The sequence below is a fragment of the Ochotona princeps genome, chromosome 22 (assembly GCF_030435755.1).
Source record: "Ochotona princeps isolate mOchPri1 chromosome 22, mOchPri1.hap1, whole genome shotgun sequence".
Taxonomy (NCBI): Eukaryota; Metazoa; Chordata; class Mammalia; order Lagomorpha; family Ochotonidae; genus Ochotona; species Ochotona princeps.
The window spans coordinates 31,996,669-32,020,318 of NC_080853.1; the positions used below are offsets into that span (position 1 = coordinate 31,996,669).

Below are 23,650 nucleotides of genomic sequence, written 5' to 3' on the forward strand. Positions count from 1 at the left end.
GCAAAAGCTGCTTTAGGCAGGGAGCTGTGTCCTCGCTCTTGCATACATGTGAGTAGATGCTTCATTCCAGCTTGAGTATATGACTGCAGAAGCACGGGGAAGGGCTCCCTCACCTGGTATGTCCCCGAGAATGCTACCTGAAGATTAATATCCTTTAACAGTACAAGAAAATAGGGCTTAAACAGCACTAGAAGGAGCTTGGCCAGGTACAGCCAGTACTGTTACTACCCGGGCATGTCCTTCATCACTTCCCGGGAACCTTTGTTCCACCGGCTGTAACGTGGCTCACTAGCCAGGGAACTGTACTGTCAGGTCTAACGAATGAATGATCTCTGTATCTGTGTTCCCAGGTGGACTATGATCGAGCACAGATGGTCTTCAGCCCTCCACTGTCAGGGTCCGACACCTACCCCAGAGGCCCCGCCAAACTACCTCAAAGTCAAAGCAAAGTGAGCTATTCCTCCAGCAGCCACCAGTACCCATCTGAGTACCACAAAGCCTCCCTGTACCACCAGCCCTCCTTGCAGACCAGCTCACAGTACATCTCCACAGCATCTTATCTGAGTTCCCTCAGCATCTCATCCAGCACCTACCCGCCACCCAGCTGGGGCTCCTCCTCAGACCAGCAGCCCTCCAGGGTATCCCACGAACAATTTCGAGCTGCCCTGCAGCTGGTGGTCAGCCCAGGAGACCCCCGGGAGTACTTGGACAACTTTATCAAAATCGGGGAAGGGTCCACTGGCATTGTATGCATCGCCACCGAAAAACACACAGGGAAACAAGTTGCAGTGAAGAAAATGGACCTCCGGAAGCAGCAAAGACGAGAGCTGCTTTTTAATGAGGTGAGTGGCATCTCGGGCTCCTCACTTATTTCCTATATCCAGTAGCAATACATGTACATTGGGAAACCACTGAAGACAGAAAGGCAAAACTTGCATGGTCTGTATATATCCCTTCTTGTCTTTTTCTTTGATGTTTAGCCAATTCCCGTTATGAAATACTCAGTGCATATCATTCACTGGAGTAAGTGGTAACCTAGTTTGATCTTCACAGCAACCATAGGAGGAATGAATGTTTTACCACCATTTCAGGTTGAAGAACATCTGTGCTCAGAGTCATGTTTAACCCAGGTGGTGGAGCAGGCTGACTGCTGAGCTGGGGCTTGGATCATAGTCTAGCAGACCCCAAAGCCTTAGGCTACATTTTCTACATGGTTATGGGAATGTTCTGTACTGTCATGATACCCAGATATGCCATGTTAGCCAGTGCTTCCCAACAATTTTTCTGATAAGCAAAGGCCAGTTTACCATTGGAGTATCAATTTTTAGGAGACTTAAAATATTTTCTTGGATTAGCTATAAACACTATGAGGGCAGGTGTTTGCACTAGTAGTTGACATTGATTAAGATGCCTATGCCAGGTACCACATGAGAGTACCTGGATTCAATTCCCAGTCTTGCTGCTGCTTCTAGCAGGCCCCAGGAGGCAGGTGGCAGCTGAGATAGTTGGGTTCCTGCCACCCATAGGGCAGATCTGGATGGGGTTTCCAGTCTCTGACTGTGTCACAGGCCCTGTCCTGAACATTGCAGGTGCTTGAGGAGTGAACCAGCAGGTGGGACCTCCTTTTGGTCTGTCCCTCTCATAATACCACAGCCAGACATCCCCCAATTTCTTACATTGTTTTAGTATTTTCTTTCTGTGCTTTTCCCTTCATATATTTCTTTTATTTAGGATAAGGCTAATTCTGTGTATGTCAGTTGGTAACTTTCTGACTTAATGTCATGTTAACAAAATTAACATAAAACATTGATATGTAAGTTCTGTATCTTCAGAAACTAGCACATTTTCATAACTGTCAAAATATTTAATGGCTCCTATTCTATTTATGTATTAAATTCCTTAAACCAATCTCTGACTTATGTTTCCAGTTTGTCCCGTATGTATGTTTGCAGTGAATGCTGTCACATATAAATTCTTGACTTCATATCAGATCATTTTCTTTGGTTTCTAGAAGTAGCATTTATATAAACATCACTGTAGAGGAATGACATATGGTGTTGATTTTCAAAGTTTGTACCAGTTTGAGTCCTTAGCAGCAGTCCTTGTACTCCCTCAGTAGTGTCAGACTGGGTACTTCCGTATTGTCTCTGTTGGCCTCAGACATGGCTGAATGTCGCTATTCTACTAGGCACTTCTATTATTAGACAGGCAGAGTTTCTTTTTGCATATATAGATCATTTTGAGTTTCTTCATTAAGTCATGTCCTTTGCAGTTTTTGGTTAAGATGGTAAAATTTGTCTTATTAACGTATAAGAGCTCTTGATCTATTGAGGAATTAACCCTCTTCAGTGCATTTCTTATAGGTATCGTTCCCCTGTCTCATTTACCTTTGAAAGTGTCATTTAAAAATGTAAAAGTATTTAGGAAGGAGTGAGGAACTGTTTCAGAAAATGCAAACATTTTGATATATCATCCCCTTAATAATGTGGTGAGAGTCTTAGTGAACTGGTTGTGTGCTGGTGGGAGACCTATTCTTAAAGGTGGCAAGTCAGGAAATCACCATCTGATTAAGATGCCAGTCTCCAGACAAGGCACTACACTCAAACTCCCGCAACAATCTAGAAGTGCTTGAATTCTTTGACCTTCGTGATTATTAGCTTTCTTGTTCTCTCAAAGGTATGTACACGTTGTTTGACTCATAAATAGGCACTTGACAAACGTGCATGGCTGTACTTTTGGCCCCCACTTCCACGCAGGATTATGGAAAGCCCGTGGTGACCTCCATTCCCAGGCTCCAAGGGGTGCTCTTTTCTCATGCGTGCCCTACATTTCACAGAGAGTGCCACCTTCCCAGACTACTCCTCCTGATTTCTGCACCTTGTTTCCAAACCATAGAGCCAGAACAGACAGGACAATATTCTGTAAACCACCCTATACTTAATTCCTTCAAGATGTATTTATTTATTTGTTTATAAGGCAGAGCAACAGAGAGGGAGGCAAGGGGGGGAGAGAGAGAGAATAAATCGTTCGTCCACTGATTTACTCCCCAAGTGACTATAACAGCCAGGTCTTCACCTGGCAAAGGCTGGAAGCAGGATCTCCACCCTGGTCTCTCCCATGGGTTCAGGGGTCCACGCACTTGAGCCATCTTCTTTCTTCCACTGCATTCCAAGACCCATAAGCAGGAAGCTAGATCAGAAACAAAGCAACCAGGACTCAAACGGCTTTGTTGTGGAATCAGCGTTGAATACCATGACTCCATCCTCTGCACAGTAATGATGGCCTATGTAATTGTAGTATATATGTAGTATATAGTATATAAAATAGTAGCTAGGACAAAGTATGTAGAGGCAGCCACAGGATGGTAGTTCCTGGAAGTTGTCTCCAGCAAGTTAACCTTTCTTATACCAACATCACATTTATTGTTACCTTTGGTATATATTATTTGAAGGAGATATTGAACTTCACAGTTCAGACACACACATCCCACAACAGGAGTGGGTTTTGATCCCCAGCTGTGGCTGCTTCTGTAGCTTCCTGCTTAGTGTAATGAGAGGCAGAGGTGATTGTTCAAGCAGTTGGGTTCCTAGCACTCAGTTTGGGAACCCAGTGTGTGTTTCAGGCTCCTTGCTTTCTTTGGTGCTTGTCTAGCCCATACAATGGGAGAGTTCTCTCTTTCTCTGTTTTTTTTCTGTCTCCTCTTTCTTTCTCTCTCCATTAATTCCCTGCAAAATAACTTCCTAAAAATGTTAAACATATATTCTTTGTATTCACTGCTACGCCAGATAACGTCATTCAGTTAATGGGCTGACCACACTCACTCACTGAAAGTGACAACTCTTTGTGTGTGTGTATGTGTGTGTGTGTGTTTGTTAGCCAACAGTGGATCATACACAATATGTTCTCTAGGAGATCTTTAGGGATATCTGATTACATTTCCCCCACAACAGTCCTCTAAACTGCTTCTTGTCCCCAGGGTGGGACAAGAAATTCTTCCATGAACAATAGCTCTGAACCAGTTGTACTTACAATGTAGCTGTCCACAAGAAAGTAAAAAGCCAGCTTTCCTCTTCAGACATCAAAAGTATGCCTTTCTCTTGCATCCAGGTTGTGATCATGCGGGATTACCACCATGACAATGTGGTTGATATGTACAACAGCTATCTGGTGGGCGATGAGCTCTGGGTGGTCATGGAGTTCCTGGAAGGTGGTGCCTTGACAGACATCGTTACTCACACCAGGTAATTCCCCAACAGATTATTCAAGATGTTTGTTATTCTCTTGTAGGCCAAGCCCCAGCGACTATCTCTGTGAACTTTGTACAACACGTAAGCCCTCTGGAGTCCGGGACCCTGACTACCTTTCCCCTGTATTGCCTAGAGTATCTGTTATAACACACAAATGTAATAACATGGATGGTCCATTCATCTGTTTATTCAGTTACCATTCTTCATGCTTTCTGAAGACCATTAATAGCCACTGGTTTAAGATCAGTGAACGTTTGAAAATAATAATGTTGCAGTGACAAATAATATAATGTCTTTCACCAACATGGATTTCTGAAAACCAAATTTTGTTCTCTGAAGTTGATATGCCTTTGTTATGTGATAAAACCAGCATGGCTAGCTGGGAAAACAAGAGGCAGGCAGTAGATCAATCAAAATTTTATGTCAGGATAACAAATTTACATGGAAGAGAGAAATTCTCCAGTTATGTTTCAAATAGTCTTGCAAGTCCCAATGGTAATTACCAGCTTATGGCATGAGCTCCTTGCCTCCCTGATATGTCAGTTCCAGTCACAGCAAAGTGTTTATTGAATAGCTTTTATCTACCAGCCTTTTGCATAAGTATTGGAGCTACTGAAGAGACAAAGGAATAAGTTTCAAATCTATCTCTTCAGAGAATTCTCAGCAAAGGAAATACATTATAATACCCATAATGATATTTCATATGGTTCTGAGAGACAAACAAGACTTCACTAAGAAGTAAATTAAAAGGTCATTGAAGGCAGAAGATAGAATATTTGTGAAAGATAGCACGTCTCATTTCAAAATGCAGACAAACCAACATAGATCTTACTAATATGTAGATCATGATTTACCAAGGACAGTGTAAGATTCCATGTCTAACAAGCTATCAGAAGTTGCCAGTGCTGCTGGCTTTTGGCCACATAGGCAACATGCTAAGGAACAGAGATACAATGCAGCGTTTAGGAAACTTCAAGTTGTGTGGTGCTAGTGAGTTAGATGGACAAAAAAATAAAGAAGATGTGTAAGAATAATTTTCAAAAGTAAATAAAGACCAGTGAGGAGAGGCAGCAGATGTTAGCTGATGTCACTGAAAAGGTCCCCCAAACAAAGGTGGATCCAAGTAAATGGCCATAGGTAGAAGGAAGATATCAAGAAAGTGTTGTGAATATGACCGAGGGGAGAAGGTGCTACTACTTCACACTAAAGCCTGTGCAGCCCTCAGTGTATCATAAACTCAGAAATGAAGAGGCATGAGAGCAGACATAGCATGTGTCACCAGCATTTCAACTGGCACTGAAGACCAGGCTCACCAGCAGAATGCATACATTCCCCTTAATTTATAGAAGCAAATATACTGGAGCAATCCAAGAAAAAGACAAACAGGATATATTAAGCAATTGACTTTAAAAAGTCAAGATAGAGGGTTTTTGAGGAGCTTTCAAGGCTCCCCATATCTGAGGTTTTTGTCCAAGTTCACTTTTGTGCTTACTTTATATCTGTAGAAGCCACATAGGAATTATCCCCTCCAGAATCCATTGCTTTTTCTAATTTTCTCCTTCTGGTTTTGTCAACAAATTTTTTCTTAAAAACAAAGTAGCTCCCCAAAGCAATAAAAATGGTACATCAAAGAGCACTGTGGATATTTATAATCTGAAATTGGTAAGGTGATGTTTTGAAGCATTTGCCTTGTGATTAGTATTGAATTGGATGTATTACTGGATGATTATTTGATTGGCTGATAAGCTATCTAGTCCATGCTATATAACTTGTGGTCCAAAGACCTATGTTGGATATCATGCTCTTCCCTCAAATCAACTAAATGAGAATTCATGACCCAGCCTGATGCTCATGGTTTCTCATATATAGAGAAGTTTAAATACTAACCTAGAATCTGGTTAGTTTATTAACTTCTGATTTCCAGGGACAGAGAGCTCCAGAAAGAAAAAAAAAATCTTTAGCTTGGTCAGATATTTCAAACATTGACTCATGTAACTTTCCCAAATCACTAAAAGGTGGATGTGGATGGGCCTGGCTGGCAGATGCTTAGGTCATAAGTCTGATCAGTATCTTTCCCATGATCACACATTTGCTTCCTGACAAGGCCAGGATTTTTATGTGCGGTTGATTCAGGAACTGAACTACTTTTATCACATACCAAGTTTACTGAAAAAGGTAGAGAAGTACCTGCCCTTCTCCACTTGACCCTGTAAACGTTCACATTGTTAGATAAGGAATTGGCAGCACTGGCCGTATGTTAAAAGTGACCTTTCAGTTAGGGATTGGGAGTCAGAGTTGATTAATTTGTATTGGTTGACCTACAAAGAATCTTTACTTCTGATGCAAATATTTCAAATCTCACAAAATCCAAAATAAGTGAACTTCAGCAAAAGTAAAAGAGTCTTGATCCTGAATTTCTTTTGCGATGTCTTTGAGATAGACCCTGCTGTTGGGGAGCAATGCTTCTGAAGGGTGTGCCTTGGGCATGTGTGGAAATTGTCTTCTGAAAACAAACCAGTGCAGTGACTAAGCCCTCACCACCAAGTCTCTAACACCACAGAAGTTGCTGTTTTCTTTTTGGCTTTAGACAAAAGCCTTTCTTCTCCGCTGCCTTTATGTGAGATTGATTTGCTGCTGCAAAACCCTCTTTGAAGAGAAGGCTGTGTTCCTTCACACTCATCAGCTTTTATCTTCAGTGCTGTCACATCTCTCGGTACCTTCCCTTTGAATTGCAGCATTACCCAACCAGGAAGGAAACTGGAACACATACATTCCATGCTAGCCACTTCTTTGTGCTGCTGAGTGAAGCTCTATCTAGTATCATTGGCATTTCCCAGAGTAATCTTTGCATTTACATACTCTGTTTCCCCTTGTGATCTCTCCTGTTCTATGCGGAGTTTGTTATTATTGAGTTGTTTTCAAAGCATGACTTGATGCATCCCTCTGTGCTAAGGAGGAAGTTTGGCACATAAATTATTTCAGATGATTCCTGACTGACTGATTTGGAGGCTAGTGAGTGGCCCCTGTTATCCTAGATGCCTCAATGGTCGAAATATTTAATTCATTTTTTTAAACCCATTGTTGTGAGTGGCAAGGACAGTGTAGGACAGTAGTAAAAGTTAAAAACGCATAGGTTCTAAACTCAAAGTGAGGTAAGGCATGAGTCATGACCTGGACACTTTTCCGCTTGTCTAACTGTGGTCCAATACCTGACCTCCAACTGCCCCTCTGAAATACAAAACACCTGCCTCACAGGGGTACAACCTTGAAAAGTGGGAGCGCATGCCCAGGGCTGTGCTTCCTGCTTATCTCCAAGTGCCCATTCCTTGGAATAACATCCATTCTCATTTAGCCACTTCTCATATCCAGCTTTCTTCTAACAGAAGGCACGTAGAGCTGCCTGATCCTCTAGTTCCTGCAGAAGGAAGTATGAGGGTGAATAAAATGTAAGTGAAGGCCAAGATTAGAAACATGAAGATCCAATGACCAGGACTGGCATCCTGGCACAGTAAATTAAGTCAGTCACCACTTACAACACTGGCATCCCATGTGGGTGCCAGTTCAAGTCCTGGCTATTCTACTTCTGATCCACCTCTCTCTTAATGTTCCTGGGAACACAGTGAAAATAGATGGGCCAAATCCTTGAATCCCTACCCCCATATGAGTCATTCAGATGGACTTCCATACTCCTGACTTTGGCCTGGACCAGACCCAACATCACCATTTGGTGAGGGAACCACAAGCAGATGGAAGAATCTCATTCTCATTCATTCTCTCTCTCTCTCTCTCTCTCTCTCTCTCTCTCTCTCTCTCTCTCTCTCTCTCCCCTCTCTCTCTCTCTCTCTCTCTCTCTCTCTCTCTTTCTCTCTCTCTCTCTCTCTCTCTCATTTTTTCTCTCTCTCCCCCTTCTTCCCTCCCTCCATCTCTCTCTCCCCACCTCTGTCCTTTCTTTCTCCCCATCTCTCTCTTTCTCTCTACCCCCTCCTTTCTCTCTCCCTCTGTCTTCTCTCTCCCCCTCTCTCTTCTTTCTCTCTCCCTCCCTTTCTCTCTCACTGTCTCTCATTTCCTCTGTGTGTCTCCCTCTCTTCCTTCCCCTCCCTGCCTCCTTCCCGCTTCCCTCTCTTCCTCTCTTCCTCTCTCGCTCTCTCTGTAACACTGCTTATCAAATAAGAAATATCCAATGGCCACTTTACCTGAGTTCAGCTTCTAAGAGAATTAGGACTTTTCCCATTTCTAAGATGAGGGAAAAGAGACCAAAAGAAGGAAAAGGACTTGTTCAAGATCACACCTGCTATTTTGACTTGCTTATTCAGTGTGCTTTCTCAGTCTGCTGATGCCTAAGTGATTATCTTTAAGAGTCCATGGACACACATTTGTATTAATAAAGAAACAGGTGGTGATCTCTTTCACCTGAGTTAAACTGGGCTGCCTCTCATCCTCAGTGTCAAGCCTTATGTTCTAGAACAAGATCCGGTAACTACACACACACACACACACACACACACACACACACACACATATATATCAGTATACTGATATATGTGTGTGTGTGTATATATATGTGTGTGTGTGCATATATATACTGATTTTCCAGGTATAGGGTCAGACAGCATGGGATGGTTCACCAGCACCTCAAAAACCTGTCCCTCTTGAACATTTGCAAAATGTTTTTAAACCTGACTTAGATTTGGCCTGCTATTTTCTTTCTAGAATGAATGAAGAGCAGATAGCTACTGTCTGTCTGTCGGTTCTGAGAGCCCTCTCATACCTTCACAACCAGGGGGTGATTCACAGAGACATAAAGAGTGACTCCATCCTCCTGACCAGTGATGGCCGGGTAAGTGTCATGTTGGGCCCCCTCCAAGTTACTCATCAATCCATTTGTCATGGTCATTATTCTCTTGAGAACACTGTCTCATCCTTTTAATTTCACTTAGTCACAAAACTCACCACTCTCGCCTAGAAGGCTTACCAAAAGGAAATTGCCATCCCTTCGTCTGTGTCATCCTGTTAGTCAGAATTGTCTGTGACCCACATTTGCTAGATAATGTACCTCGTTGACAGTAAGAGCAAAAGTGATGGAAACTGGGACTCACTCTCTCTCTCTCTCTCTCTCTCTCTCTCGCTCGCTCTCTCCCACACTGCACTTTCTGATGATAGAGAACTGGCTTTTCTGGACCTTTGTCCACCCTTGTTCTGTGAGTTTGCAGGACTATAGTGTCTCTCAGATCCCCTTCTTTTAGGTAACATGAGGAAAGTCTGATAGGGGGACAGTTTAAAAATATATTGACAGCTATAGATAAATCACAATCTTGCACAGGGGTTAGGACAATCATGTGTAAGGGAACACTACTGTCACTAACCATGCTACCATGGTTACCATGTTAGGTAACCAGCTACAGGAATCTAGATACAGGAATTGCCTGGTGGGGTCTTTGTTCTTCGGTGGAGACATCAGAGAGAACATACAGGATGAGGGAACAAAATCTCCCAACCTCTGTTCTTTTCTTCCAATCTCCAATGAGTGCCCTCCATTGGTTGAAGCCAGCCAGGAGCCATGAAATGAAGTAAAAAATTAGTTGGCTTTGCAAGGCTTGGAAACCAAGAAGGAGAACTGGCCTGGAAGGGGCAACAGAAGATACTCATCACTCTAGTCCATCTCCTGGCCCAGAGTTATACACTTTACATTGCTGCAACTTTCTTGAGGGATTCTGATGAAACTCATCAGGTACTCTAGGGTACAGAACACAGAATGCAGCAGCAAAGGGTGGGAGATTGGCCAAGCAGGTGGATTACCCACATTGCATGTGGGAATGCTCAGCGCTGGTTCCCATGTCCTGTTTTCTACAAATATAGACTTAGTGACTCAAGTAGTTGGATCTCACCTACTTGTGAGCGACCTATGTTTCCTGGCTCTGGCTTCAGTGCTAACCCATCCCAGCAGTTGCAGCGGTAGTAAAGGGAACCAGTGGTTGGGAGCTTTCTCTCTCTCTTTCACCCTATTTCTTTTGCTTTTGCTCTGCCTCTCAAAGGGAAAAGCATCATCCATGGAAGTAATGAGTTAACATTCCAAGGAAGGTTCAATTAGGTGGAAGAGTTATAGCATAGAATTTTTACCATTAGGCTGTTTTATCCCTCACCCCCACCAGGAATTCCCACGAGGAGTAGTGGCCCTGGAATGGATCAACCATTGTGTTGGTGTGCTTTTACAACCTAGCTATATGGCAATATTCATATCAATTCAAAATTTGCGCAGAAAAGATCAACAAGATGCCAGGAGAAACTGCCCAAGCACTTCGACTTTTCTTGGTTTAAAAATTGTATAGATTTTATTGTAGGAAATTCAATGAATTCAGCAAAGCATAGAGGATATAATAAAAATTACATATAACCATGTTACCTATTCATCTCATCCCCCCCACACACACACATAAGGAGAGATTTTAAACATGGGATTTTGTTTAATTGGTAATTTTCAAGTCCTGACTTTTTCATTGCCCTTATAGAAACTTTTTTAAAAGGAAAAGTCCAGAGCACGTATCACATCGTAAACCACTCATTGCTTAGTGGCTATTAAAATAATTTATTTGCTTACGTATCTCTGAGTCAGGATTTGGGTAGATTTTAGCTGGAACATTTCATTTCTATTCCACAAAGTGACAGCTGAGCTCACTCTTGCATTTGTGATCAGCCTACCTTTGCTAACCTCACTCACTTGAGTGACCATTGACTGGCCCTCAGCAGGGACAGTCACTGGGCTGAGATTCACTCATTTGCTAGCAGGGAGCAGTGTAGCCCCTGCTTATTCACTAAAGTTCCTGTGATGGGTATGGTGAGCAATCCTTTCAATCCTTCTGTTCAAATCATATCTGCCAAAACAAGTCACATCATCTAGGCAATGCCCTCTGTGAGGGCTAAGGAGAGAGGCTTCGGCTCCACAGGGACAGTGCAGAGTTACATGGTGAAGGGAAGTGACTACACAGAGGAAAGGTGCATGTCTGTGTTTTCTCCTGTCATCCATGGAGCAGGAGAGCTATGGGAAAAGATAAGCTCCCCTCTTGGTCTGACTCACAAGTAGGCAAAGCCCTGCAGTGTCAGAAGACGCTGTACGAAGCCGTGAACTGGTTCAGGATGAAGGCTCTGGAGAGTAGTACTCACAGAGAAAACAGAGTCACAAGGTTGCGAATTAGATTCCCTTTCTCTTTCTGGAGACTGCTGGTTCAGGCTTCCTAGCTGTGAATACCTCAGATCCTTTGTCAAACTCAGACTTGAGACTGAACAAAGCAAAATCATTCCCTGCATTGAGGTTTTCTTGGGGAAGGGAAATGTGATGACAAGCAGATAAGTGAACAAACTCATTATGAGACAAGCTTCAATGAGATGTCAGTTTTTAGGATGGCTGTGTGGTATAGCTTTAAAATGCTGCCTGCAATGTGCACGTCCCGTATTGAAATGCCCAGGTTCTGGTCCCTACTCCACCTCTGAGTCCAGCTTCCTATGAGGCAGCTGGTGCTGGCTCAGGTCCTTAAGTCCTTGCAGTGCGTCTGGAAAGCCTTGACTGCTGTTGACATTTGGAAAGTAAATCAAAGGAAAGATCTCTACCTGTCTCTTCCTTTCAAGGAAAATAAATATGATTTAAAAAAAAAAAGAACCAAGTTTTCCATTGGTAATTATGTGGAACATGGAAGCTGTAGAGTCATGAGGTAGGACTGTTAATAGAGCCTGGCCAGAGGTGTTAGCAGAAATGAGGGAGGAGTTGGACTGCAGCTATGAGGAACAGGAGTGTTCCAGGCAGTATGCTCCAGACATATTGACTGGATCTCATGTTTGCTGGACATGTTTCCCAAAGCGTGCACACAAGCATTTCAGAAAATGTTGACTCCAATGGGCTAATTCAGTTTTTATAAAGAAACAAAACTTTGTTTTAATAGAAAGAGAGCAGAGGATGAGTGTGGCTTACTCCAAGAAAGATTCTGGGAATACATTTTTGTGCCCATCTGTTAGAACATAGAATTTTACTCATAAAATGGGGGTGAGTTTTTAAATTGTCTATTACTATCACAAAAAAGCAATTCAACATGGACAGGCTTAAGTCATTTTAGCATTGCACCATAGGGCTCAGAGAGTTGGCGAGGCTCAGGGCTACTGTAACTCATGGTTAGAAGATGCCTGTGGCTGAACTCATTCAAAAGTCTTCCTACCCCATGTCAAGAAGGAAGCTGCCAAGGGCTCTGAGATCAGCTATGGCTGTCAGCTGCAATACCTAGAAGATGGGCTCTCTATGTGGCCTATTTCCTCCCATATGGTGGCCAGATTCCAGGATAAGTCCCAAGAAGATTAGGTGAAGCTGCCTGTCATTGATTTGCATTTTTTAAATGCTCTGATTTGATTCCCAGGAAGTCTTGTTAGTGAATGACATGTTTGAAGTAGAAAACCTTTAATCCACAACCAACCTGGTAGTTTGTGTCAAGCCTGAACAATATTATAGTATTATATTATTAGTATATATGTATATATGATATATATAGTATTATATGAAATGAATCAACTTATTTCCATCTACGTTTGAGAAAACATATATGCTTGTACAGGGACACATGCACACACACACACACACACACACACACACCCCACAACACAAATACACGGTGTCCTATTGAATTGGGGTTAAGTGTGATTTGTTAAAAATAAATTTCTCAAAGAAATCATGCTGAGTGAGAAATAAAGGCCAATTGAGAAAGTCTTCCTATTGTGGGGCTGATGCTGTGGTGGGCAGCTGGCTAAATTGCCACTTAGCATCCCATATCCAGTTAAAGTCCCAGGTACTGTGCTGCCAATCCAGTTCCCTGCTGATTGGCCTGGGAAAGGCCATAATGGCTCAAGTACCTGAGCCCCTCCTACCCACCTGGGAGACCCAGATGAAGCTCTTGGCTGCAGTGTAGATCAACCCTAGCTGACATAGCTGTTTGCAGAGTACACCAGCAGATGGTAGACCTTTCAGTCCTCTCTCTCTCTCTCTCTCTCTCTCTCTCTCCTCTCCCCTCTCCCCCCTCCTCTGTTTCCATATCATTTCCTCTCTTTCTCCCTCACTCCCTCTCTCCCTTTTTCCCTCTCCCCTATTTCTCCCTCTTCTCTTACTTCCTTTCTGTCACCATGGCTTTCACATAAAATAAACTCATCTTTAAAAGTACATGTAATTGTAAAGGATATTATGAGGGAGTCATAAACCTTTGATTTTAAAGTAGTTTTAAATTAACAAAACAAAAATTGTGAAATAGTACAAAGTGTCCAGCTGGGTAACTTGGTTGTAGTGCTGACTGCAAGGCAATATGCATTCAGACAAGTGCATCTACACACTGGACATACAAAGGAATTCATGTCTAACTGTTGAAATCCAATTAAGCATGGGTTGTACCAACATCAATTTCTATATGTTGATATTGCACTTCAGTCATGTAAGCCACTAGCATTAGAGAGAGTAAATGCATATTTCTTTGCTGATTCCTGTGAGTTCACTGTCAATTCAAAATAGAATGCTAAGTTACATTATAGTAAACTGTGTAAATTTGAAAGAATGAGTACTTTCAGGACTTTTAAAAGACTAAGGAGAGAAAGTGTTTTCAGTCAGCTATAAGTCAGTTGTTCACTAATAATCCGTGGCATTAATAATATCTAAAAATGTCAATAATTGATGATAAGCTGAGGAAATGTGGTGCTTGAGGTTTGAAAGAGAAAAATATATAGCGTCTCATAGAGTGATGGCTCAAAATTGATGCAAATTATGTGAAACTCTTGGAAGTACACCATGAACAAGGGAGGAAGAATGTATTCCCTGTATCAGTACTGTGTAATTCAATAATGAGTAGAATCACTAGAATGTAACCCTAGCCCCAGGCTTGCACTTGAGAGATGAAAAAAGGGGGCCAATGGGTAGTAAATAACTTTCATCAAATTCTTTGACTGAATTGGAATTCTAAACCTAGTAAACCTAAATTCTAAACCTTCTAAACCTAGTAGATTCATATAGGTGGCCATTCTAATCTCACTTTTTTATAATACAAATAAAACTTGTGAGGTTTTACATAAAATGTCAGAGATCTGCTTTCTTTAAAACGCACACGTGCGTGCACACACACACACACACATTACCATATATCAAGCAACACCATCCCTGAATGCACCTGTGGAGGTAATGGGAGATCAACGGTTCCATAGTAGATGCTGCTGGTGCCACACACACATCTCACTGAAGCTTCCCAGTTTCACTGGGCCCACCTGAAAATGCCAACAGCCACACTCCAACTCAGTTTTCTCTGGCCACTGATATGCCAGAAAATTACTATTCAGCTTCCTCAGAGGCAGGCCCGTGACACCTGTGACACACTGTGATTTGGCATGTGAGAGTATAAACATCCCAGCCCCCTCTCCCTCAGATACAATACCTGCAAGGCACGTGTTCTGGTCCCCCAGACTTCTCAGCTGGGCTGAACTCTAGTTCCCCACCATCGCAACCTTCTTGGAACAAGAAGCCTTTATTGGCTACCTTGGTATCTTTTTCATGCTTTCCCACTTCACTGCTTGTACTCCAAAATAAACAACTTGCACCCAGTCTTTCCTTAATGTGTGTTTTATGTCAGGAAGAGACAGGTGATGAGCAAACTAATAGAATGTCAGGGTCAAGATAATATGCCTGTACCCTCTGTCCCTCAGAATTTGATGTGCCCCCCCCCCCCACTTTTTTGCACTCTTTTGAAAACCATTATCTCTTAGTGGTGCTTACTGATAGTGTTCTATTGTCTTGATGTGACCTGTTAAATTACTTGATATTATTTGGCTGATTTCCTTAGGCATTTGAGTTTTGTTAACTCTCAGATAACTAGAATTTTACAAGAACCTGGAGATTATCTCCCAGAAGCTGATCTTTGGGAGTTAAGCAGGCTAACTTTCTTTCTTTTTTTTTTTTTAATATTTATTCATTTTATTACAGCCAGATATTCACAGAGGAGGAGAGACAGAGAGGAAGATCTTCCGTCCGATGATTCATTCCCCAAGTGAGCCGCAACGGGCCGGTACCCGCCGATCTGAAGCCGGGAACCTGGAACCTCTTCCGGGTCTCCCACGTGGGTGCAGGGTCCCAAAGCATTGGGCCGTCCTCGACTGCTTTCCCAGGCCACAAGCAGGGAGCTGGATGGGAAGTGGAGCTGCTGGGATTAGAACCGGTGCCCATATGGGATCCCGGGGCATTCAAGACGAGGACTTTAGCCACTAGGCCACGCCGCCGGGCCCAAGCAGGCTAACTTTCTAAAGTTTACCTTGTTCCGCTAGCCCCTGATAGACCTCCACACCTCTGTTCATCCTCCCGTCCTGGCTGCTCCACAGAGGTGACTTTCTAACACAGGAAGCACAGCACGGAAAGTCAGGAGACCCAGGGTTTATTTATCGCCAGTCACCCTTGAGCAAGTGCCTACACCACTCTACAATCTGCCAGATGTCAGGGGCTGGCTATGGTCAGGGTTAGTCTGTGTCATGCCCCACTTGGATTATAGGATTTGGGAACCAAAGAAGTGGGGCTAAAGTGAAATTGGAGCACCATCATCTTTCAGGCCCCTTCAATTCCCTCTCCCAGTTCCTCAGCCTCCGGGTCACTAGTCTTCTTAAAGCCAAAGTTCTCAAATTTTAATGACCATCAGAAGCCACTGGCAAACTTGGCAAGAGACAGTTTTCTGGGCCACATTCTTGGCGTTTCTGATTCAGCCAGAATAGGTGGTGCTCAGTAAAATCTGAGGAAATTCTATGGCTACACACTCAAGTGTCTTTGCCTTAAAGGAAGTACCCAGCTGTCTGTCTGTCTGTCTTTCTCTCTCTCTCTCTCTCTCACACACACACACACACATACAGAGAGAGTGTGTGTCATCTTTTTCCTTAGCCCATACCTGAGCAGGTGTAATTCTTTAATTCTTTGGATTGTATACATTTGATAGAGCAAGGGCATTTGCATTCTAGTTCTAAACAGGATGCATCAACTTCGTTTCAACCCCTTCTCCTTCCCTTCTGTAAAATCTGAATTCCTGCCTAGAATACCTTAAAGATGGATTCATTCTCAGGTTTAAGTGGCAGCTTTTTCTGATCTTTAAACTCCAGGTTTTTTTGGTGTGTGGCCCTCACTGTTACACACTACATCTTCGGCCGAGCAGTGTACTGCCTACAGTTCTCTCGGCCCCATCTAAGACAAGAGTGAATTCCTAAGCAGCCACATTATGCAGTTCTATGTACAATGAGGCTCAGCTTGGATTCTGGGTGATCTGCTTGTGAAATGTGCCCACGATGCTTCATTATGCTCATTACTTGAGTTCTCATTATCTACTTGCAGGTTTATTTGGACAAACGTTGTGTACAATTATGTTCTTTTGGAAAATTATCTCTTTTATGTACTTGGATGAGTAAAAATCATGCAGAAGCACTTACACTCCTACCACAGAGAAACAGGCCTAGCTTCCAAGTGTCGAGTTTCAAATTCTCATCTTACATTTTGTGCATGAGATAGTTATCAGCATGCCAGGTTTGGAAGCATTTGCTTCTTTTCCATGTTCACAAAGGACAAACCCACACTAAGTATTGAAATGTAAAACTACCAATGCCAAAATGCTCTTATAAGCATTTGAGTTCTTACATCTACAGGCGAGCACAGCTTATCGGCATGGTTGTTCCTCCAGTTATCAATGTGCTAGACTCCTTTGTAGAAAAGGCACAACCTCATTTTTTGTTAATTATAAGCATGCATCACTTAATAACAGGGATACATTCTGAGAAACACACTGTAAGAGACTTTTGTCTGGGTGCAAACATCAGTGTATTTAGACAAACTAAGATGACTATCACTTCCCTGGACATTATAATATTATGGGGCCACTGCCCAACATGCAGTCCATCATTTCTTCCTATAGTGCATGAGTGTGTGTCTGTAAAGAAGGTATTTGCAAATAAAGTCATGTTTTTTTAAAATTCGGCCCACTGCATAGAGGAATACTAATTATCATTGTCTTTGTTGCATTTGTAACAACAGGATTTTTGTTTCAAAACATCTCATTTTCCAAAAAGCAGTCTGTATGGCCCACTTCACCCTGAATCCTAGGTTTTGACTGCACTCGAAACAATCTGCAGGTCACCAGAGATGTTCCTGTTGCTGACTCCAGGACTCTTGGTTCTTATCTGCTTTGAGCTCTCTGTGGTTTTTTTAGCTGCTGACCACCTCTGCCTTGGCTTTCCCAAGTCATTAACACTTGCCTCACCTTGGCTCTTTGGTGATTTTCTTTGTAATACCTAGTTATGCTTTAGTTGTAATTACCTCAGCTTCTCTGTGTTCAGTATGGTTGTTTTCCCATGCAATGGCTCAGTAAGGATTCTTGACTACCACCTGCTTCCAAAGGACAGTCTAAACCACACACTAGTGATGGCAAAGATCCATATTTTAATAGGAGTTTGCACTACCAAAACTCATCACAAAGGGTGGGCTTTATGGCACCACAGGTTAACCTTGGATTTGGTATATCTGCATAACACAAAGGAGTGCCCGGGAAACAGTCCCACCTCAGCTTCTGATCCATCTTCCTGCTAATGCATGCTGAGAAGCCATGGGTGGTGGGACAGATGGGCCCAGCAGTTAGTTCTCAGCCACCAGTGTGGGAAACCTGGATGTAGTTCTGGATTCTGGGTTTGATTCTCCCATTCTGCACACTTGTGGGTCTTTGGGGAGTGAGACAGCATATGAAAGATCTCGATCTCTCTCTCTCTCTCTCTCTCTCTCTCTCTCTCTCTCTCTCTCTCTCTCTCTCTCTCTCTCCCCCTACTCCCTATTACCTTTCTTTTAAAATAAGTTACCAATATAAACTACCATAGGATGCACTTGAAATATGGGCACTTTGCTCTATGTAAACTTTATGTAAGCTAGAAAAATTATACTCTAGTTAATGCCAACCTAAGAATGATGTATACTGGTGGTGCCAGAAATGTAAATTTTATATGCTTCAAAACCAATGTGGACAGCCAGATGGACAGGGGGATAAGTTTATGCTGAGGAAGGGAAAAAATGCCAGAATAGAGTAAGGACATGCTCAAACAGGAGAATCATTAGCCAGGATAAAGCCTGACAATCCAGTGGTTTAGAGCAGCTGCTGTTTCTCTAATCTCAGTCACTGCTTGAACCAGGAGTGGGAGAAAGGCTGTGTGGGCAATGGTACTGCCACAGCACAGAACCATAGCATTTGGAAAGTGATGAGCCAGGAGCTGGGGCGATGCAGACTTTGGTGGAAGCCTAGCATAAGAGCCCAGTGCTGAAACTTGCTGGAGGGAGTGTCACAAATAACTGCAAATGAGGAACCAGGTACAGAACACAAGCAGTAAAATCAACCTGTAGACCAGTAAGCAACACCGCTTAGAAATTAGCCATAAAGAGAGGAATCTGCTAACCAGAATAGCAGTGACCAAAACCAAAAGAAGAGACAGGGGCACAATGAACATTATTGATAACCCTGTCTAAAAGGAGCAAAAGCCTATGGCAACATCAGAGTTAACTGAGGAACACTTCAAAGAGCTGGGGGACAAAGAAGTTTAAAAACTTGTTATAAAGCTTCTAACAACGAGAAGCACATATAGGAGTTCAAGAAATGTAAGGAATATGTCACACAGGAAATAGCAACACTGAAACAAAATCAGGCTGAATTATTAGAAAGGAAGGACACAATGGATCATGTCTAAGTTTAGCCACAATTAGAATGAGTGAGGCAGAAGAATTTCAGAATTGGAAAGCATGTCCTTCAGCAATGGGGGAAAAGTCGAAAAGCTGGAAGAGGAAATGAGTCAAACTAAGAAAAGTATTCAAGAAGTAAGGGATACTATTAAACTGCCAAATATAAGAGTTATGGGAGTCCCAGAAGGCACAGAAAAAGAAGCTGGGTTTAAAGATGTATTCAATGAAATAATAAAAGAAAACTTCCCTAATATTGAGAAAGATTTGGAAAACAACATATAGAAGGGACACAGAACTCCCAAAAATGTTGATCAAAAGCAATCTTCATCATGACACGTGCTATTCAGGTTCTCTTCAGTTGAATACATGTAAAAGATCCTTAAACATGCATGTGAAAAAAAACAATTAACATGTAGATGAACTCCAATCAGGCTCACTGCTGACCTCTCAGACGAAACTCTACAGGTCAAAAGAAAATGAAGTGACATATTCCAGATTCTAAAAGGAAAAGATTGTCAGCCCAGAATAACTTTCCCAACAAAACTTTCCTTTTTCTTTGAAAATGAAACACAGTAAAGAAAAGCTCAAAGAATTCACCTCTGCCCTACAAATGATACTTAAAGGTGTTCTCTTGACAGAGAAAAGGAATAACACCTGCTAAAACCAAAGGCAAATATGGAGAATGTACCAATAAAACAACAAAAGTAGACTAAATCAAACAATGAACAACCCATTGATAAAATTGACAGAATCAAATTACTACATATCGATATGAACCTTGGATGTTTTCTTTTTTATCTCTAACTTTACTTGGTTTCCCTATCTTTTCTTTGCTAGTCAAACAAAAAGTTTGTTTTGCTCATCTTAAAAGAACGGCCCTTTCTTGTTGCAATTTGTCATCTTTAGTTTTAATTCCATTGATTTTTGCTATGATTTATATCATTTCTTGCCTCTTGTTCATTTTTAATAAGTCCTCGAGATGTGTTATTAAATCATTTGAGATATTTTGATTTTTATAAACACTTGATGTTATGAATGATTCAATACTATTTCTGCTACATCATGGGTTTTGATATTTTTGTTTTTATTTTCATTTCTTAAAACTTTCTTCTTCAATGACATACAGCATCATTTTCTTCAAGAAAGTTTTTTATTTTGCATTTCTTCAGTGACACTTTGGTCATTTAGTAGCATGTTATTTGGCTTCATGTTGTTGTAAATTTTCCATTTTTCTTGCTGTTGTTGATTTTGTATAGTTTTTTATTTAAGGGGATGTATAGAAACTATATAATAGAGAATATCATACCCAGATGTGAAGATACAATGCAATATGCATCTGCTCTTCCAAATCAAAGATGGACCCCCCAATGAAACTGTTAAATATATCTTAACAATAGGATGCTGGGCTCTCCACTGTTGTGTGTGCCCTCAATGATGGACTTATGATTGTTTCTGAAGAACTATACTCTTGTAATGATATAGGGGAAATCATTTGAGGGGTCGATTTGGGGAGAGGGGAAGGGAAATTCCAGTGCCTGTGAAATAGTATCATAAAATAATAAAATAAATGATTTTTTAACAATAGATATATACTAAAAGTCCAGTTAATATCTGTAAAATCTACTTGATTATAGGGGTATTCCGTATATACTTTAAACTTTATTAAACATTTGAAGATTATCATAATAACACACTGGGGAAGATACTTATCTCTATATCAGATCTCCCTAAACATAACAAGACTGATAGACTTACTTTCTTTTTCAGTCCTTGTATTTGAGACTCATTCATGCCTTCAACAACCTTGATTTTGATGAGTTAGGATAGGCCTAGTATTATACTTGGCTTTGAAGACACTAAGATGTTTTTTGTTGTGTTGTTTTTGTTTTTACTCTAACCAGGAAGATTTGAGGTGGGATAGAAGGAAGAGTAGACAGTGTTTTCATGTGTTTAGTGTTAGTAGCTGTGAGGATGTTAGTGCATTAACTAAGACAGGTTAAATGCATATGGGGTCAGGTTTTGCAGCAGACAAAAGGACACTGAGTTTGATTGGTAATACCTGTGATCATCTGTGTGGAAACATACAGTAGTTGGAAGTGTGGATTCTGGATAGAAGAGAGAACTTTCACTTAATAAAGCATGGGAAGAAAATCATCTGTGTCGAGGTTATAAAAAAGAGGAAAGAGTTTGGAACCGAAACCTGAGGGATCCTGACAGTCAAGAAAGGGGCAGCAAAGACAAAACCTGAAAACAAGACTGAGGCATAACATTCAGAGCATTATGGGAGACTGCACCTTATCTCTCTAGAAAATATTCGTGAAACCTGGTCATTGTGAGCCATTGCTAGGTGATGCCTGAAACACATTCTCTTTTGCATTCTGTCATCATCAACAACTGTAAGTAGTCACGGCCGCCCTTCTCACTGAGGACATCAGAGCAGTTCACCCTAACTAGTAGTTATACCACCCAGAAATTAACCAAATCTTGACCATCTGGAATACAGAAACCACCAGAAAGAGTGCCAAAGAGTGCTGCAAGTTCTTAAGGAAATTCTTAAGAATACAAAAACTCTGTGCAAGAATTTTTCAAAGCCCCCTTTTTAAAATAATATGTAAGATACATGAATCACCTTTATCTATTATATGTGTTTATCTTGGGCCATTATATGATAGCCTTAAACCCCTGATGACTACGTATTAACCCCCAGTTTCTGTGTCCATATTTCCACTTGTGTTGTTTACAAAGGCAACTGCAATTTTCATGGACAAGGAAAATTGTCATGAGTGAAACCAAAAGGTAAGGATGACGAGTAACACCTGAAGTGAAATCTCAGCATCCTATATAAAAAGTCTTGAAGTATTTCAAATACAGAAAAGAGGATGCTTGCTTGAATCATCTCATGGTACATAGAAATCCTGCTACTCAACTCGAAAAAACTGACACTGTAGCAATTTCACAAAATTTGCAGAGAATAGCAATTTGCTTATACTGAAGCATCCATTATTACAGTAAAGTCGGTAATAAAACTTAATATATTATTGTGAGTGTATTTAATTTATGTTAGGTCTTCTATTTTGTTACAGCTTGTGATTTTGGTTCTATAATTTTATAGAAGATAAGCAGCAGGAGTTTAGACATTTAGAAGCTAACCCTGGTTGGGTCTGTGAGAAGTTTTTCCACTAAAATGAACTTTGTGATTCCAATAAAAGTGATCGCACTTCCTGTGAGATTTCCAACAGCTGTTCATGTCTCTTACATTTGGACCTTGAAACCCTGTATTTACTTCTGTGTCTAGCAGATGGTACTTTCCAGTTGATGGCTTGTTCCTTTCCTCTCCTTTTCAGATAAAGTTATCTGACTTTGGTTTCTGTGCTCAAGTGTCCAAAGAGGTGCCGAAGAGGAAATCACTGGTTGGCACTCCCTACTGGATGGCACCTGAGGTGATTTCTAGGCTACCTTATGGGACAGAGGTAAAGTGGTGAAACCATTGCTTGAGAAAGGTAGGGCCTGGCACAGGCTCATGGGCACAGTGGACATGAGATAGGTGGTGGCTGGAGAGAAGAACAAAGACTTTGGACCTGCCGCCCGACCCTGCCCAATCTTCCCTGTCTTGTCCTGACATGGGGTAGATTGTGGAGGAAGGGAGACTGGCTACCACTGAAGACATCGCCTCTGAATTTATCCAGGGGCTATTTACTGTGGTCCTACAGTGGACAATGGAAGGCATCACTCTGGTGCTGATTTCGTTCTTGGTGGCAGGCTGTACAAAGCAAGGCAATATGCCTTGCATAGTGACCAGATCCACATAGATTGGCAGATAAAATGATTCAAAGAATACACCTGAGAGAAAGGACCTCAGAGATAATAGGTGAATGAATAATGTCATCTTGTTGGGGAAAAATCATATCTGATTATGATCTACTAAAAACAGTGGTCCGATTTGTTTCCCTTGGAAAGGGAGGAATTACTAATAATCTATTGAAAGGTAGAGCTTGGGATATGTAAAAATGAGGGGCCAGAAGGCGTAGAGGACAAGCCTTCTAGGGGGGAAATAACATAAGTAGAAAGTCTTAGGCACCCAAGGCTGCAGACACAGGGAAGTCAAGAAGTTCATTGTGGTGGGGCCTGGTGTTTTCCCACATGACAGTGTGGATGATGATTTTAAGATGGGAGAAGCCACGGAGGCAGGGCATGCATCAGTGAGTGAAGAATCAGTGCATAATTTACTGACTTGACCTTGGATGCGCCCTCTACTTGTTTTTCTCATTGTGGTTCTGAGAGACAAATTCCCAGTGAAGGTCATTGTCGGGGGTGTAATACTAAATGCAGCAAAATGATAAGAACTGTAATGAAGCCCTAACAAGGAAGTGACTAGAACTTGGAATTTATGGTTCAGTTATGGCATGTCATCGTCCTGGCTACTTATTTTTTACTCCAAGAATTGCTTGTCTTATCTTCTTTGCCATTTCTCTATTCCCTGAAAATGGTTTAACAAAGCAAGATTTCATACACACTGCATCAAACTGATTTTAAAACACAAGGCTAACTATCCCGAAACAGAAGCAGAAGAAGTATTTTTAAGAAGCAAATTGCTGAAAGAATCGGAATGTATTCTGTACTATGCTGTATAGCATTTTACAGTTTAATATAAGTTTTC

The 23,650-nt window shown here is 41.6% G+C and overlaps 1 protein-coding gene across 1 annotated transcript in view; it reads left to right on the plus strand.

The window, feature by feature from the left end:
• PAK5 (p21 (RAC1) activated kinase 5) overlaps positions 1-23,650 on the plus strand; it is a 240,972-nt gene that overhangs the window by 212,681 nt on the left and 4,641 nt on the right. The window contains exons 5-8 of the mRNA XM_058679546.1: positions 351-842; positions 4,108-4,241; positions 8,958-9,084; positions 22,338-22,463. Coding sequence (XP_058535529.1) covers positions 351-842; positions 4,108-4,241; positions 8,958-9,084; positions 22,338-22,463 — 879 coding nt within the window. The remainder of the gene's footprint in view (positions 1-350; positions 843-4,107; positions 4,242-8,957; positions 9,085-22,337; positions 22,464-23,650) is intronic.